The sequence below is a fragment of the Trichosurus vulpecula genome, chromosome 2, assembly GCF_011100635.1.
Source record: "Trichosurus vulpecula isolate mTriVul1 chromosome 2, mTriVul1.pri, whole genome shotgun sequence".
NCBI classification, from domain to species: domain Eukaryota; kingdom Metazoa; phylum Chordata; class Mammalia; order Diprotodontia; family Phalangeridae; genus Trichosurus; species Trichosurus vulpecula.
Genome location: NC_050574.1, coordinates 30244411 through 30262983, shown reverse-complemented (window position 1 = coordinate 30262983; position 18573 = coordinate 30244411). Strand labels below are relative to the sequence as shown.

General features: G+C 36.6%; 1 protein-coding gene across 2 annotated transcripts in view; it reads left to right on the top strand.

Moving 5' to 3' along the window:
• Window positions 1-9007, top strand: part of LOC118839085 (tumor necrosis factor receptor superfamily member 14-like) — a 37900-nt gene extending 28893 nt beyond the window's left edge. For both annotated transcript variants that reach the window (XM_036746512.1, XM_036746510.1), the window contains exon 8: window positions 8967-9007. Coding sequence is in view for 1 of the 2 variants with exons in the window: in XM_036746510.1 (XP_036602405.1) it covers window positions 8967-8975 (9 nt within the window). In the remaining variant the exon portion in view is untranslated. The remainder of the gene's footprint in view (window positions 1-8966) is intronic.
• Window positions 9008-18573: the final 9566 nt, after the last annotated feature.

Here is an 18573-nt window from a genome sequence, read left to right as displayed (position 1 = left end):
TGTATTCCCATAAATTTGGCCCAGTTCCCTGTATGTTTTAGAGATGAGGCCTTTATCAGAGACACTAGTTGCAAAGATTTTCTCCCAATTTTCTGCTTCCCTGCTAATCGTTATTGCTTTAGCTTGTTTAATACAAAACCATTTCAATTTAACATAATCAAAATTATCTATTTTGCATTTTGTAGTGCTCTCTATCTCTTGTTGTGTCATGAATTCTTTGCTTTTCTGTAAATCTGATGGGTAAACTATTCCTTGCTCTCCCAAATTGCTTATAGTATCAGCCTTTATTCCTAAATCATGAAACCATTTTGACTTTATTTTGGTATATGGTGTAAGGTATTGATTGGTGTATGCCCAGTTTCTGCCCTACCATTTTCCAATTTTCCTAGCAATTTTTGTGAAATAGTGAATTCTTAGCCCAGAAGCTGGATTCTTTGGGTTTATCAAAGAATAGATTGCTATAGTTGTTGACTTCTCTGTCTTGTGTACCTAACCTATTCCACTGATCCACAACTCTGTTTCTTAGCCAGTATCAGGTAGTTTTGATGATTGCTTTATAATACAGTTTAATATCTGGTATGGCTAGGCCACCTTCTCTAGCATTTGTTTTCATTAATACCCTAGATATTCTAGACCTCTTGTTCTTCCAGGTGAATTTTGTTATTATTTTATCCAGCTCTGAAAAATAATATTTTGGTAGTTTGATTGGTATGGCACTGAATAGATAGATTAATTTAGGTAAAATTGTCATTTTTATTATATTAGCTCAGCCTAACCATGAGCAACTGATATTTTTCCATTTATTTAGATCTGACTTTATTCTTGTAAAAAGTGTTTCATAATTATGTTTATATAGGCCCTCAGTTTGTCTTGGCAGATAGATTCCCAAATATTTCATAGTGTCTACAGTAACTTTGAATGGAATTTCTCTTTCTATCTCTAGCTGTTGGGCTTTGTTAGTAATGTATAGGAATGCTGAGGATTTCTGTGGGTTTATTTTATATCCTGCAACTTTGCCAAAGTTGTTTATTATTTCAAGTAATTTTTTACTTGATTCTCTAGTATTCTCTAAGTAAATCATTATATCGTCTGCAAAAAGTGATAATTTAGTTTCTTCTTTGCCTATTCTAATTCCTTCAATTTCTTTTTCTTCTCTTATTGCTACAGCTAACATTTCTAGTACCAAATTGAATAATAGGCATGATAATGGACATCCTTGTTTCACCCCTGATCTTATTGGGAATGCATCTAGCTTATCCCCATTACAAATAGTGCTTGTTGATAGTTTTAGGTATATGCTATTTATAATTTTAAGGAAGGCTCCATTTATTCCTATGCTTTCTAGTGTTTTTAATAGGAATCAGTGTTGTATTTTGTCAAAGGCTTTTTTCTGCATCTATTGAGATGATCATATGGTTTCTGCTAGTTTTGTTGTTGATATGATCAATTATGCTGATAGTTTTCCTAATATTGAACCAGTCTTGCATTCCTGGGATAAATCCTACCTGGTCATAGTGTATTATTCTTGTGATAAGTTGCTGCAATCTTATTGCTATTATTTTATTTAAAACTTTTGCATCAATATTCATTAGGGAAATTGGTCTATAATTTTCTTTCTCTGTTTTGACTCTTCCTGGTTTAGGTATTAGTACTATATTTGTGTCATAAAGAGAATTTGGTAGGACTCCTTCACTTACTTTCTCAAATAGTCTATAAAGTTTAGGAATAAATTGTTCTTTAAATGTTTGATAAAATTCACATGCAAAACCATCTGGCCCTGGAGGTTTTTTCCTAGGGAGTTCATTGATGCCTTGCTCAATTTCTTTTTCTGACATGAGGTTATTTAGAAATTTTACTTCCTCTTCTGTTAACCTGGGCAACTTATGTTTTTGTAGATATTCATCCATATCCCTAAAGTTGTCAAATTTATGGGCATACAATTGGGCAAAATAGTTGCTAATTATTGTTTTGATTTCCTCTTCATTAGAAGTGAATTCACCCTTTTCATTTTTGATACTGGCAATTTGATTTTCTTCTTTCTTTTTTTAAATCAAATTGACCAAATGTTTATCTATTTTACTGTTTTTTTTTCATAAAACCAGCTCTTGGTTTTATTTATTAATTTAATAGTTTTCTTGGTTTCAATTTTATTAATCTTCCCTTTGATTTTCAGTATTTCTAATTTGGTATTTAATTGGGGATTTTCAATCTGTTGTTTTTCTAGCTTTTGCAGTTGCATGTCCAATTCATTGATCTCCTTTATCTCTATTTTATTCATGTAAGCATTTAGAGATCTAAAACTTCCCCTAAGAACTGCTTTTGCTGCATCCCATAAGATTTGGTATATTGTCTCATTATTGTCATTGTCTTGAATGAAATTATTAATTGTTTCTCTGATTTGTTCTTTGACCCACTCATTCTTTAGAATTACATTATTTAGTTTCCAATTAATTTTTAGCTTATTTTTCCACGGTTCTTTATTACAAATAATTTTTATTGCATCGTGATCTGAAAAGTATGCTTTGACTACTTCTGCCTTTCTGCACTGAATTGCAAGGTTTTTATGCCCTAGTACATGGTTAATTTTTGAGTATGTGCCATGTACTGCTGAGAAGAAAGTATATTCCTTTTTATCCCCATTCATTTTTTCTCCAGATATCTATCATATCAGCCTTTTATAAAATTCTGTTCACCCTCTTAACTTCTTTCTTATTTATTTTGAGGTTAGATTTATCAAGTTCAGAGAGGGGGAGGTTGAGGTCTCCCATTATTATATTTTTGCTTTCTATTTCTTCCTGTAACACTCTTAACCTCTCCTCTAAGAATTTGCATGCTATAGCACTTGGTGCATATATGTTCAACAATGATATTTCTTCATTGTTTATGGTGCCCTTTAGCAGGATGTAGTGTCCTTCCTTATCTCTTTTAATTAAATCCATCTTTACTTTTGCTTTGTCTGAGATTAGAATTGCTACACCTGCTTCTTTTACTTTAACTGAGGTGCAAAGTATTTTATTCTAGCCTTTTACCTTTACCCTGTGTGTATCCCCCTGTTTCAAATTTGTTTATTGTAAACAGCATATTGTAGGATTATGGTTTTTAATCCATTTTGCTATCCGCTTCCGTTTTCTGGGAGCATTCATCCCTTTCACATTCAGTTATGATAACTATCTGTGTCTTTTTCTCCATACTATTTCCCCCCATTTATGCTTTTATTTCTCCCTTTCCCCTTCACTCCTCAAGAAAGTTTTGTTTTGACTGCCTCCTTCCTCAGTTTACCATCCCCATTGATTCCCCTCCCTTATCTTACCGTTTTCCACTTGCTACTTCTTCCCTCCATTCTGATCACCCCCCCCCTCCCTTTTTCCCCCTTTCCCCTCCTACTGCCTGTAGGACAAGTTAGATTTCTATACTTATCAGGGTATGTTATTCCCTTTTTGATCCAGATCCGATGAGTAAAGCTCAAATACTGCTGTTCTTCCTCCCTTCTTTCCCTCAACTATAATGTGTTTTTGTGCCTCTTCATTTGATGTAATTTACCCTTTTCTACTACCTCCTTACCTGCTTCTCCCAGAACCCTCCCTTTTCATCTCTTAATTATGTTTTTTATCCTTATATCAGTTATTTTATACATACTTCCACAGTCTATGTGTATCCCTTTCAATTGTCATAACTGTACTATTCTCAAGATATATATATATATATATATATATATATATATATATATATATATATATATATATAATATATATCATACATAAGATAATATAATACTATATAAAGATGTAAATAATTTGTCCTTATTGATTAATAAGTTTCGTGGGGGTTTCTCCCCATGTTTACCTTTTTATGTATCTCTTGAGTTTTGTATTTGAAGATCAAATTTTCCATTGAGTTCTGGCCTTTTCATCAGGAAGGTCTGGAATTCCCTTATTTCGTTGAATGTCCATCTCCTTGCCTGAAAAATTATGCTCAATTTTGCAGGGTAGTTGATCCTTGGTTGTAGTCCCAGCTCCTTTGCCCTTTGGAATATCATATTTCAATTTCTCCTGTCATGTAATGTAGAAGCTGAAAGATCCTGTGTGATCCTGACTATAGTTCCACGATATTTGAATTGTTTCTTTTTGGCTGCTTGAAGTCTTTTCTCCTTCACTTTGTAATTCTGAAATTTGGCTATAATATTTCTTGGTGTCTTCAATTTGGGATCTCTTTCAGGGGTTGATCGGTGGATTCTTTCTATGACTATTTTACCCTCTTGTTCTAGGACCTCTGGGCAGTTATTTTTGATAATTTCTTCGAAGATACTGTCAAGGCTTCTTTTTCATCATGGATTTCTGGTAGACCAATAATTCTTAAATTGTCTCTCCTGGATCTATTTTCCAGGTCAGTTGTTTTTCCAATCATATATTTGACATTTTCTTCTATTTTTCCATTCTTTACATTTTGTTTTACTACTTCTTGATGCCTTATGGAGTCATTAGCTGCCACTTGCTCAATTATAATTTTTAATGAGTTGCTGTCTTCATTTTGCTTTTGAGTCTCCTTTTCCAATTGGTTGATTTTACCTCTCTGGGTGTCATTTTCTCTATTTGGATTCTGAATTTCCATAGCCATTTCACCAATCCTATTTTTTAAGGACTTAATTTCATCTGTGTTGTTTTTTTCCATTTTTTCCATTTTTTTTCTTTCACCTCCCTAATTTGGTTTTTAAAATCCTCCTTTAGCTTTCTCAGTAATGCTTTTTGGCCTTAAGACCAGTTCACATTCCCTTTTGAGGTATCAGATGTGGGTATAATGTCAGTGCTATCATCTTCCAAATTGGTATTTTGATCATGCCTGTCTCCATAAAAAGAATCAATGGTCCTCACTATTTTTGTGTTCTTCTTCATGTTGGTTAACTTTTTCCTAGCTTTACAGTGAATTTCTGCTTTTGGGGCTCAGGGCTCTCAGTCCCAGGTTTCTTGTTCTGGGGACTGTGAGTCTAATTACCGGCTTTGTGTATTATAGCCTACAGTTTCCTGAGGTGTGGGGGAGGTATCTGGCTGCCTGAAGTCTCCTCTTTCCCTGGGGCTTCTCTCCAGCACTGTTGCTCTTCAGCAACTGTCTCAGCTGTTTGTTGTTTGTGCTGGTGTCTACCACTTCCCCTGGGGGTGCATTTGGGCTCCTGGTGTTGACCCCTGCTGGTTCTGCCTCTCTGGTAGTCAGGAACTCCCACTGCTCGGCCACTGAAGCCCCACGTCTGTCTCCTCTATTCCAGTTTTTTTTCCAGAGGAATTCTCTGGGTCGGGGGGAGGTATTAGAGTAATTTACCTGGCCATTATGTCTCCCGGAAGTTCAAGAAGATGCGTTTCATACTTTTGTGCTGCAAGCCTCAGGATTTGATGTTTCATGGCCGGTGACATTGTGCTGCTGCCTCTTGTAACTTCTGCAGACTCCAGTCCTGTGTTTGGAGGCCTGGGGATCTCCACTGGTCTTGGATGCCAGCTTTCTCCAAGCCTGGGTTGCTGGATGGTTTCTGCAGCTGCTTCCACTTTGGTACTGTCTGGGGTAGCTCTGCATGCCGAGTGCTCTCCCACCCTACAGATCTGTCCCGTCGACCTTTCAGACTCTCCTGGCTTGGAAATTTGCCCCACTCAGACTGCTAGTGGCTTCTCTATTAAACTATATTATAAGGTGAGAGCACTATTGAAGTATAAAATGATCATTTAGATTATTTAAATCAAAATTTTCTTTTTTAAAATTTAATGCAAATTTTTTAATTTATTTTTTATTTTTAGTTTACAACACTCAGTTCCACAAGTTTTTGGGTTCCAAATTTTTTCTCCCTCCCACTCCTTCCCCCAACCCCCCAAAATGGCATGTAATCCAATGTAGGTTCTACAAATACCTTCACATTGAACTTATTTACATAATAGCCCAGTTGTAATGAAGAATTATAACCAATGGAATGAATCATGAGAAAGGAGAAATGATACCAAAAAAAAGGAACAAAAAAGAGAGAGAGCAAAAAGTTTGCCTCAATCTGCATTCAGACTCTATAATTCTTTCTCTGGATGTGCATGGCTTTTTCCATCATGAGTCTTTTGGTGCTGTCTTTGAACTTGCATTGATGAAGAGGAGTCAAGTCTGTCAAGGTTACTCCTTACAGATACCTTGTGTCTGTAATCATGTATCTCCTGGTTCTGCTCCCCTCACTCGGCATCAGTTCATATAAGTCAGTCCAGGTTATAATGAAGTCTGTCTGCTCCTCATTTCTTATAGCACAATACTATTCCATTCCATTCATATACCAGAATTTGTTTAGCTATTCCCCAATCGATGGACATCCCCTTGATTTCCAATTCTTTGCCACCACAAAAATAGCTGCTATAAGTATTTTAGTGCATAGGGGTTCTTTCCCATTTGTAAGATCTCTTTGGGATATAGGCCTAGAAATGGTATTTCTGGGTCAAAGGGTATGCACAGTTTTATAGCCCTTTGGGCATAGTTCCAAATTGCTCTCCAGAATGGCTGGATCAGTTCACAACTCCACCAACAATGTAAAAATGTTCCAATTTTCCCACCTCCTCTCCAGCATTTACCATTTTCCTGTTTTGTCATGGTAGCCAATCTGACAGGAGAGATGTGGTAACTAAAAGTTGTTTTGATTTGCATTTCTCTAATTAATAGTGATTTAGGGCATTTTTTCACATGCCTATAGATATCTTTAATTTCTTCCTCTGAAAACTGCTTGTTCATATCCTTTGACCATTTCTCAGTTGGGGAATGACTTGTATTCCCATAAATTTGGCCCAGTTCCCTGTATATTTTAGAGATGAAGCTTTTATCAGAGACACTAGTTGTAAAGATTTTCTCCCAATTTTCTGCTTCCCTCCTAATCTTTGTTGCATTAGTTTTTTTTTATACAAAAACATTTTAATTTAACATAATAAAATTATCTATATTGCATTTTGTAATGCTCTCTATTGTTTGTTGTGTCATGAATTCTTTGCTTTTCCATAAATCATATAGGTAAACTATTCCTTGCTCTCCCAAATTGCTTATAGTATCAGCCTTTATTCCTAAATTGTGAACCCATTTTGACTTTATTTTTGTATACAGAGTATGATATTGGTCAATGCCCAGTTTCTGCCATACCATTTCCCAATTTTCCTAGCAGTTTTTGTGAAATAGTGAATTCTTAGCCCAGAAGCTGGATTCTTAGGGTTTATGAAAGAGTAGATTGCAATAGTCATTGACAACTGCATCTTACGTGCCTAAACTATTCCACTGATTCACCACTCTGTTTCTTAGCCAGCAACAAGTAGTTTTGATGACTTCTGCTTTATAGTACAGTTTAATATCTGGAATGGATAGGCCACTTTCCCTTGCATTTCTTTTCATTAATTACCTTGATATTCTGGGCCTTTTGTTCTTCCAGGTGAATTTTGTTATTATTTTATCTAGCTCTGTAAAACAGTTTTTTTGGTAGTTTAATTGGCATACTGAATAAATAAATTAATTTAGGTTAAAATGTCATTTCTATTCTATTAGCTCAGCCTAACCATGAGCAACTGATATTTTTCCATTTATTTAGAGCTGACCTTGTTTGTGTGAAATGTGTTTCATAATTGTGTTCATATAGGCCTTGGGTTTGTCTTGGCAACTAGACTCCCAAATATTTTGTAGTGTCTACATTAACTTTAAATGGAATTTCTCTTTTTATCTCTTGCTGTTGGGCTTTGTTAGTGATATATAGGAATGCTAAGGATTTAGGTGGGTTTATTTTATATCCTGCAACTTTGCCAAAGTTGTTTGTTATTTCAAGTAGTTTTTTACTTGATTCTCTAAGTAAATAATCATATCATCTGCAAAGAGTGACAACTTAGTTTCTTCTTTGCCTATTCTAATTCCTTCAATTTCTTTTTCGTCTCTTATTGCCAAAGCTAACATTTCCAGTACAAAATTGAATAATAGGCATGATAATGGACATCCTTGTTTCACCCTTGATCTTATTGGAAATGCATCTGGCTTGTCCCCATTACATATAAAACCTGTTGATGGTTTTAGGTAGATCCTACTTATAATGTAAGGAAGACTGCATTTATCCCTATGCTTTGTAGTGTTTTTAATAGGAATGGGTGTCGTATTTTATCAAAAGCTTTTTCTGCATCTATTTGAGATAATCATATGGTTTTTGCTAGTTTTGTTGATATGATCAATTATGCTGATACTTTTCCTAATATTGAACCAGCCTTGCATTCCTGGGATAAATCCTACTGATCGTAGTGTATTATTCTTGCGATAAGTTGCTGCAATCTTTTTGCTAATATTTTATTTAAAAATTTTGCATCAATTTTCATTAGGGAAATTGGTCTATGATTTTCTTTTTCTGTTTTGACTCTTTCTTGTTTAGGTATTAGTGCCATATTTGTATCATAAAAAGAATTTGTAGGCCTCCTTCCTCACCTATTTTACCAAATAGTCTATAAAGTATGGGAATTAATTGTTCTATAAATGTTTGATAGAATTCACAGGAAAAAACCATCTGGCCCTGGAGGTTTTTTCCTAGGGAGTTCATTGATGGCTTGCTCAATTTCTTTTTCTGAGATGGGGTTATTTAGGTATTTTACTTCCTCTTCTGTAAACCTGGGCAATTTATATTTTTGTAAATATTCATTCATTTCTCTCAGGTTGTCACATTTATGGGCATACAATTGGGCAAAATAATTCCTAATTATTGTTTTAATTTCCTCTTCATTGGAAATGGATTCACCTTTTTCATTTTTTGATACTGGTCATTTAGTTTTCTTTTTTTTTAAATCAAATTGACCAAAGGTTTATCTATTTTATTTTCATAAAACTAGCTCTTAGTTTTGTTTATTAGTTCAATAGTTTCTTCATTTTAATTTTATTAATCTCTGCTTTGGTTTTCTGTATTTCTAATTTGTATTTAATTGAGTATTTTAAATTTGTTCTTTTTCTAGCTTTTTTAGTTTGTGAGCAGAATAGCCTTTGTTGCCTGCTGCTTCTCTTCTGGGGCAGGAAGCCCAGAGACCCATGCCTGGGAACAGAGAACTTCCTGTGTGACGATTCATGGGGCTGGCTGAGGGGAGGTGTTGACTCCAGAGTCATGTCCTATTGGGTGTTAACCTAGTCTATGTGGATGTGAACTCCCAGGGTCCTGGGGGGAGGGGCCAACTCAAGAACCAATCAGCCATAGTCATTCAGGCGGCGCTTGATGATGTCAAAAACTCTATAAGAGGAAAAAAGACAGCTTGAAGAGCCCTTTTTTCTTCTTTCCGTTGGAGTCAGAGACTCCTACAGCCAAAGCTGAAGCAGAACTGACCCACGTGTGGACTGAGGAGTGCTAAGCAAGGACTTAAGGCCAGTGGGTAATCTTCTTACTGTAGAGGGGAAGCATGTGAGGTGGACTTATTGGGCCTGGAAGCTTTTGATCAAAATATCAAAATGGGGACGCTGGTTTGTGGGTCTGTTACTGTGGAGCTTAAATACATGCTTTAATTCTTCTGCCTTCTACCTAGAGAATTCTTTATATCCTGTGGTTCCGAACCTTTCAGGCATATAGATGATTCTCTTTGGAATCATAAATTCTGCCTTCATAATACATAGTTGCATGCCTAATTCATTGATCTCCTTTTTATCTATTTTATTCATGTAAGCATTTAGAGATATAAAACTTCCCCTAAGAACTGCTTTTGCTGCATCCCATAAGTTTTGGTATGTTGTGTTATTATTGTCATTCTCTTGAATGAAGTTATTAATTGTTTCTCTGACTTGTTCTTTGGCCCACTCATTCTTTAGAATTAGATTATTTAGTTTCCAATTACTTTTTAGTCTATCTTTCCATGGTCCTTTATTACAAATAAGTTTAATTGTGTCATGATCTGAAAAGGATGCATTGACTATTTCTGCCTTTTTGCACTGGATTGTGAGGTTTTTATGCCCTAGTACATGGTCAATTTTTGAGTATGTGCCATGTACCGCTGAGAAAAAAGTACATTCTTTTTATTCCTATTCAGTTTTCTCCAGAGGTCTATCATATCTACCTTTTCTAAAATTCTATTCACTTCGTTAATTTCTTTCTTTTTTATTTTGATGTTAGATTTATCAAATTTAGAGATGGGGAGGTTGAGGTCCCCCACTAGTATAGTTTTTCTGTTTACTTCTTCCTGTAACTCCCTTAACTTCTCCTCTAAGAATTTATATGTTATACCACTTGGTGCATGTATGTTAAGTAATGATATTGTTTCATTGTTGATGGTGCCTCTTAACAGGATATAGTGTATTTCCTTATCTCTTTTAATTAGATCTATCTTTTCTTTTGCTTTGTCTGAGATTAGAATTGCTACCCCTGCTTTTTCTTTACTTTAGCTGAAGCATAATATATTCTACTCCAGCTTTTTACCTTTGCCCTGTGTGTATCCCCGTTTCAAATAGGTTTCTTATAAACAAGATATTGTAGGATTATGTTTTTTAATCCATTCTGCTAACCACCTCTGTTTCATGGGAGAGTTCATCCCATTCACATTCAGTTTGATTACAATCTCTGTCTTTTTCTCCATCTTATTTCCCCCTCCTGTTTATGCTTTTATTTCTCCCTTCTCCCTTCCACTCCTCAAAAGAGTTTTGCTTTTCACCACTGTCTTCCTCAAATTTCCCTCCCTAACACTCCTCCTTTATTTTACCCTTTTCCCCTTGCTACTTCTTCTCTCCCTTCTATCCACACCCCCCCACTTTTCTTTCCCCTTTCCCCTCCTACTCCCTGTAGGACAAGTTAGATTTCTATACTTATCAGAGTGTTTTATTCCTTCCTTGGACCAAATCCAATGTGAGTAAAGGTCAAACACTGCTTTTCTCCCTCCCTTTTTTCCCTCTGTGTTTTTGTGCCTCCCCATGTGACTTAATTTACGCTTTTCTACCTCCTTCTTACCTCTTCTCCCAGAACAATTCCTTTGCACCACTTAATTATGTTTTTTTCATCATATCAGTTACTTTAGATTGACACCCTCAATCTATGTATATCCCTTTCAATCGTCATAATAACTATATCATTCTCAAGATTGAAATATATGTATGTATATATATAAAACATATATAAATCATTATTATCCTATATGAGGATTTAAACAATTTTCCTTTATTGAATAACATAGTTTTGTTTCTTCCCCCTGTTTACCTTTTTATGTATCTCTTGAGTTTTGTATTTGAAGATCAAATCTTCCATTGAGCTCTGGCCTTTTCATCACGAAGGTCTGGAATTCCTTTATTTCATTGAATGTCCATCTCCTTGCCTGAAATTTATGCTCAATTTTTCTGGGTAGTTGATCCTTGGTTGTAGTTAAAGCTCCTTTGCCTTTCAGAATATCATATTCCAATTCCTCCTATCTTTTATTGTAGAAGCTGCAAGATCCTGATGATCATGACTGTAGTACCTTGATATTTGAAGTTTTTCTTTCTGGCTGCTCACAGTATTTTCTCCTTGACCTGATAATTCTGGAATTTGGCTACAATATTCCTTGAAGTTTTCAATTTGGGATCTCTTTCACGGGATGATCGATGGATTCTTTCAATAACTATTTTACCCCCTGGTTCTAAGACCTCATGGAAATTTTCCTTGATGATTTCTTAGAAGATACTGTCCAGGTTCTTTTTTTCATCATGGCTTTCTGGTAGACCAATAATTCTTAGATTATCTCTCCTGGATCTATTTTCCAGGTCAGTTGTTTTCCCAGTCAAGTATTTCACAATGTCTTCTATTTTTTCATTCTTTCAATTTTGTTTGACTAATTCTTGGTGTAGAGTCATGAGCTTCTACTTGCTCAATTCTAATTTTTAACACATTGTTTTCTTCATTTAGCTTATGTATCTCCTTTTCCACTTGATTAATTTTACTTTTTAAGGAGTTATTCTCTCCAAATATATTCTGAACCTTCTTAACCATTTCACCAATTTTACTTTTTAAAGATTTGTTCTCTTCTTTTACCTCTCTAATTTGTTTTTTGAAATCCTCTTTGAGTCCTTCCAGGAATGCTTTTTGGGCTGGAGACCAGTTCACATTCCCTTTTGATGTCTCAGATGTGGGTATAGTGTCAATGCTGTCCTCTTCTGAATGGATATTTTGATCTTCCCTATCTCCACAATAGAAATCAATAGTCTGTGATCTTCTGGTTTGCTTTTTCTTGTTTGTTTGTTTTTTTTTTCTTTTCTCATTTTGTACTTAAATAAAAAAAATTATAAAAAATACTAGTGATTTGGTTTTCTTCTTTCTTTCTCTCTTTTTTAGGGGGGAAGGCAGAGCAATTGGGGTTAAGTGACTTACCCAAGGTCACACAGCTAGTAAGAGTGTCAAGTGTCTGAGGCCAGATTTGAACTCAAGTTCTCCTTACTCCAGGGCTGGTTCTCTACACACTCCTTAATATAGTCTGAGAATGCAAAGTTGAGTAGGTAGGGAAGACACTATGATTGGTTGCAGGGTAGACAGCATCATAGGGGTGGGGATAACCTTATTGGTCACATCAAAGAAGGCAGGCTAGCACCCACATGGGGCTAGAAAGCACCCATCTCTTTCATTAAGGAATTCTTGATTGATTTATAAGACCCACCTGCATCCTGAGAACATAGAGAGTAAACCAGGGGCAGTGGACTCACTGGCTCCTAGAAGGGAGATGAGACCCTCCTTAATTTACAAGGACAGACAATACGTCTCTTAGAGTTAACTTTGGGATTTAAAAGATAACACCAGATTTCTTGGTATTTTCCCAGGAGCTGAAGGTACGGTGGACCAGTTTTTTAATTAATTATAACTTCAAACTAACAGAGAGGGGAGGATTCTGGGAAGATGGCAGAGTGCAGCAGAAAATTCCAACCTTTCCAAATTTCCTCCACAAACAAGACAGAGCATTACCTCGAAGTGAATGTAAAGGAGCAAAAGTAAATGAAAGTTGGGGCAAAGCAGTTATCCTCCTAAGACAATTGAGAGGACCTCAGGAAAGATTGTCCCTGCATGGGAGAAGGTATAGCAGGAGTGAAGTACAAATACCTCCAGGACAACTCTGTTGAATCAATAAATAAGCATTAGGGGTACCTGGGTTTGAGGCAGCCTGAGGAACTTTCACTTCACGGACAATATGGGGCTCAGGCAGCCTAACAGAGGAAGATTGAAGGACCCTCTGCTGTCAGGATGTCAGGCCCAGGTGCAATGACCAGACATGATCTGCACTCCAGCTGTGGGTAAGAAAGAGTGAGCACAAGCCCCAGTGAGTGTGGTAGCAGAGGGACAGTAATATTGTATGATGACTGACTATTAAAGAATTAGCTATTCTCAGCAATACAATGATCCAAGACAATTCCGAAGGATTCATGATGAAAAATGCTACCCACCTTCAGAGAAAGAATTGATAGAGTCTGAGTACAGATTTAAGCACCAATTTTTAAACTTTCTTCATTTTTCTTGCTTTTATTTTCTGTTTTCTTTCACAACATGAATAATATAGAAATACATTTTGTATGACCATACATGTATAATTTACCAAGTTGCTTGCATTGTCAATGAAGGAGGGAGAGGAAGGAGGGTGGAAAAGAATTTGAAACTCAAAATTATAAAAAGAAAAAACAAAGCTTAAAAATTGTTTCTACATGTAGTTGGAAAAAAATATTAAAATTATTTTTTAAAAGATGAAAGCAAATTTGTCATCTGTGGAGTAGATATTCCAGAGACCACAGTGTAAGAGGTAAAAAGCTTTAGAGTGGGACATGGTTGGGTGGTAGTTGGGTTGCAAAGAGCAAGATTAAAAGAATGAGCTGTGAATGGAGGATGGGGTTGGAATAGTGAGTCAGGTTTTCGGAATCATTGGAATGGAAAGGGTATGATTGGGTAGAAGTTTGTTCATCATTAAGAAATGAGTTCAGGTAGTTTCCTTAGGGGTTTGGTCACATGGGGAGACTTCTTGTGGTCTTAGGTAGCTTAGGTGAGGAGATCTGTGAGGGGAGCTGGTAAATGACATTTCTTTTCTTCCCTGTAGGTAAACCAGGAATCTTGTGAAGGGAGTTGTAGGGTAGAAAAATGTATCAGCTGATCAGTTAGCATTGTTCGTAATGAGGAAATAGTAGCAGCTTTCCCAATTAATATAGAATTAAAGGAACAATGTACAATTTTCTGACTATTGTTTAATGTAGTTATAGAAATGCTCTTGATATCAACAAGATAAAAATAATTTAAAGGCATAAACAATGGAAAATAAGAGGTTAAACTATGCTTATTCCCATATGACATAATGTTTTACTTTGAAAAGCCCAGAGAATAAGCAAAGAATTTAATCATTTTAATTGTTTTAACTAATTAATAGCTTTAGAAAAGTTACAGACCATGAAATAAACCAATGAAATCATCAGCATTTTTATATAAAGATAACAAAATTCAAAAGGAAACAATAGAAAGGAAAACCCCATTCAAAATAAGTATAAAATAAAAAAAAATACCTGGAACTCAATATAAGAGACAATCACAATGCATAAATATAATGAAAAAACTGCCTTTAAAAACAAAAAAATAAGTTGATATAAATAATTTTTTGGATATTCATTACTCTTGGTTGAACCATGCTAATATAATTATGAAATAGGGTAATATGTGTAATATATTTTGCAAACCATAAAACATTGCATAAATACTAACTATAATTATTTTTTATACTTTTTCACCTTTTTTATTTAATATATTTAGTTTTCAGCATTGATTTTCACAAGAGTTTGAATTACAAATTTTCTCCCCATTTCTACCCTCCCGCCCACTCCAAGATGGCATATATTCTGGTTGCCCTGTTCCCCAGTCAGCCCTCCCTTCTGTCACCCCACTCCCCTCCCATCCCTTTTTCCTTTTCTTTCTTGTAGGGCAAGATAAATTTCTATGCCCCATTGCCTGTGTATCTTATTTTCTAGTTGCACTCAAAAACTTTTTTTTTTGTTTTTGAACATCTGTTTTTAAAACTTTGAGTTCCAAATTCTCTCCCCTCTTCCCTTCCCACCCACCCTCCCTAAGAAGTCAAGCAATTCAACATAGGCCACATGTGTATCATTATGTATAACCCTTCCACAATACTCATGTTGTGAAAGACTCACTATATTTTGCTCCTTCCTAACCTATCCCCCTTTATTGAATTTTCTCCCTTGCCCCTGTCCCCTTTTGAAAGTGTTTGTTTTTGATTACCTCCACCTCCATCTGCCCTCCCTTCTATCATCCCCCCCCCTTTTTATCTTCTTCTTCCTCCTTTTTTCCTGCGGAGTAAGTTACCTAATTGAATATATATGGTATTCCCTCCTCAGGTCAAATCTGAAGAGAGCAAGATTCACTCATTCCCCCTCACCTGACTTCTCTTCCCTTCCTACAGAACTGCTTTTTCTTGCCACTTTTATGCGAGATAATTTACCCCATTCTATCTCTCCCTGTCTCCCTCTCTCAATATATTCCTCTCTCATCCCTTAATTTGATTTTATTTCTTTTAGATATCTTCCCTTCATCTTCAACTCACTGTGTGCCCGCCCTCTCTCTCTCTCTTTCTCTGTCCATCTCTCTCTGTCTCTCTCTCTCTCTCTCTCTATATATATATATATATACACACACATACATATATACATACACACGTACATATATATACACATAAACATGTGTATATATACACATAAACATGTGTGTGTACACACACACACACACACACACACACACACACACACACACATATATATATATTCCCTTCAGCTACCCTAATACTGAGGTCTCATGGATGATATACATCATCTTTCCATGTAGGAATGTAAACAAAACAGTTCAACTTTAGTAAGTCCCTTGCAATTTCGTTTTCTTGTTCTTTTTCTTAATTACCTTTTCACACTTCTCTTGATTCTTGTGTTTGAAAGTAAAATTTTCTATTCAGCTCTGGTCTTTTCACTGAGAAAGCTTGAAAATCCTCTATTTTATTGAAAGTCTATATTTTGCCTTGGAGTATGATACTCAGTTTTGCTGGGGAGGTGATTCTTGATTTTAATCCTAGCTCCATTGACCTCCGGAATATCGTATTCCAAACCCTTTGATCTCTTAATGTAGAAGCTGCCAGATCTTGGAGTATTCTGATTGTGTTTCCACAATACTCAAATTGTTTCTTTCTGGCTGCTTGCAGTATTTTCTCCTTGATGTGGGAGCTCTGGAATTTGGCGACAATATTCCTAGAAGATTTCTTTTTGGGATCTATTTGAGGAAGCAATCTGTGGATTCTTTCAATTTCTATTTTGCCTTCTCGCTCTAGAATATCAGGGCAGTTCTCCTTGATAATTTCTTGAAAGATGATATTTAGGTTCATTTTTAGATCATGGCTTTCAGGTAGTCCAATAATTTTAAAGTTATCTCCCCTGGATCTATTTTCCAGTTCAGTGTTTCCACAATCTGGCTGGTAGCTTCTGTGGGGGTGTAAGATCTACCCACATCCAGCACCCAGAAAGCTGCCAACAGCACAGGTTCTTTTGATCTGCTTAACTAAAGAAAGCAAGGTTAAGGGGTTGGCAAGCTTACTTTTATTCAGCCTACAAACATCATTCACTTAGTTCAGGGGGAAAGACCAGCACCCTGAACTTCAGAACAAATTACAAACAAATTACAAACATCAACAGACAGAACTTGTCTGATTCAAATCCCAATACGTAGTTACCAGAGTTCAACAAAGTCTCAGCATCCAGGTTTGCAAGCTGGAAGGCTCCTTAGCTACAGCTGCCTGGAGTCTCCTCATCAACAGCATTTCGAGAGCCCTGCACAAATGGTTTTCTCCTCCCTTCTTATAGGGCTTCAGACATCATCAAACGTCATCTGAATGACCAGAACCTTGGCTGCTATGATTGGCTCTTGAGTTAGCCCCTCCCCTTAGGACCCTAGGAGGTTCACATCCACCTAGGTTAGGTTAACACCTAATAGGGCATGGCTCTGTAGTTAGCACCTCCCCTTAGCCAGCCCCACCTTGGGCCCCACCCCAGTCACCAATCCACACCCACATAGGTTCCACACCTAATAGGGGTTTGGGCCTGGGGCTTAGCACCTAGTAGGGCTCAATGAAATACATTGAATTACTCAAAGGAAACAAACCAAACTCTTCAAGGGCACTTGTTGAACTAAGTGCTAAGGAGTCCATTTTGCTTACCAACACACTATTATGAAGGCAGAATTTATAATTTCAAAGAGAATCATATACGTGTCTGAACGGTTCAGAACCGCAGGATATAAGGAATTCCCTAAGTAGAAGGCAGAAGAATTAAAGCATTTATTCAAGCTCCAAAGTAGCAGACCCATTAACCAGCATCCCCATTTTGATATCCTGGTCAAAAGCTTCCAGGTCCAATAAGTCTGCCTCACAAGAGTAACCAGGAGGCCACAGAAAAACATGATGGCATTAAACCAAATCATATTCATGCTTTGCCCCTTCGGTAAGAAGATTACCCACTGGCCTCAAGCCCTTGCTCAGCACTCCTCAGTCCACCCGCGGGTCAGCCCTGGGTCTTCAGCTCCTTTGGCTTTGGCTTTATCTTCAGCTTTGGCTGTAGCTGTCTCTGGCTGCAACAAGTCTCAATCTCCAAGCTGTCTTCTCTCCTCTTATAGTTTTTGACGTCATCAAGCATCCTCTGAATGACCAGAACTTAGGCTGCTATGATTGGCTCTTGAGTTAGCCCCTCCCCTTAGGACCTTGGGAGATTCACATCCACATAGGTTAGGTTAACACCTAATAGGGCATGGCTCTGGAGTTAGCACCTCCCCTTAGCCACCCCCACCTTGGGCCCCACCCCAGTCACCAATCCATACCCACATAGGTTCCACACCTAATAGGGGTTTGGGCCTGGGGCTTAGCACCTAGTAAGGCTCAATGAAATACACTGAATTACTCAAAGGAAACAAACCAAACTCTTCAAGGGCACTTGTTGAACTAAGTGCTAAGGAGCCCATTTTGCTTACCAACACAGTCAGTTGTTTTTCCAGTGAGATATTTCACATTGTCTTCCATTTTTTCATTCCTTTGGTTCTGTTTTATAATATCTTGATTTCTCATCAAGTCATTAGCTTCCACTTGCTCCAATCTCATTTTTAAGGTAGTATTTTCTTCAGTGGTCTTTTGGACCTCTTTTTCCATTTGGCTAATTCTGCCTTTCAAGGCATTCTTCTCCTCATTGGCTTTTTGGAGCTCTTTTGCCATTTGAGTTAGTCTATTTTTTAAGGTGTTATTTTCTTCAGTATTTTTTGGGGTCTCCTTTAGCAAGTCATTGACTTGTTTTTCATGGTTTTCTTGCATCACTCTCATTTCTCTTCCCAATTTTTCCTCTACCTCTCTAACTTGCTTTTCCAACTCCTTTTTGAGAACTTCCATAGCCTGAGACCAGTTCATGTTTTTCTTGGAGGCTTTTGATGTAGGTTCTTTGACTTTGTTGACTTCTTCTGGCTGTATATTTTGGTCTTCTTTGTCACCAAAGAAAGATTCCAAAGTCTGAGTCTGAATCTGAGTCTGTTTTCACTGCTTGGCCATGTTCTCAGCCAACTTGACC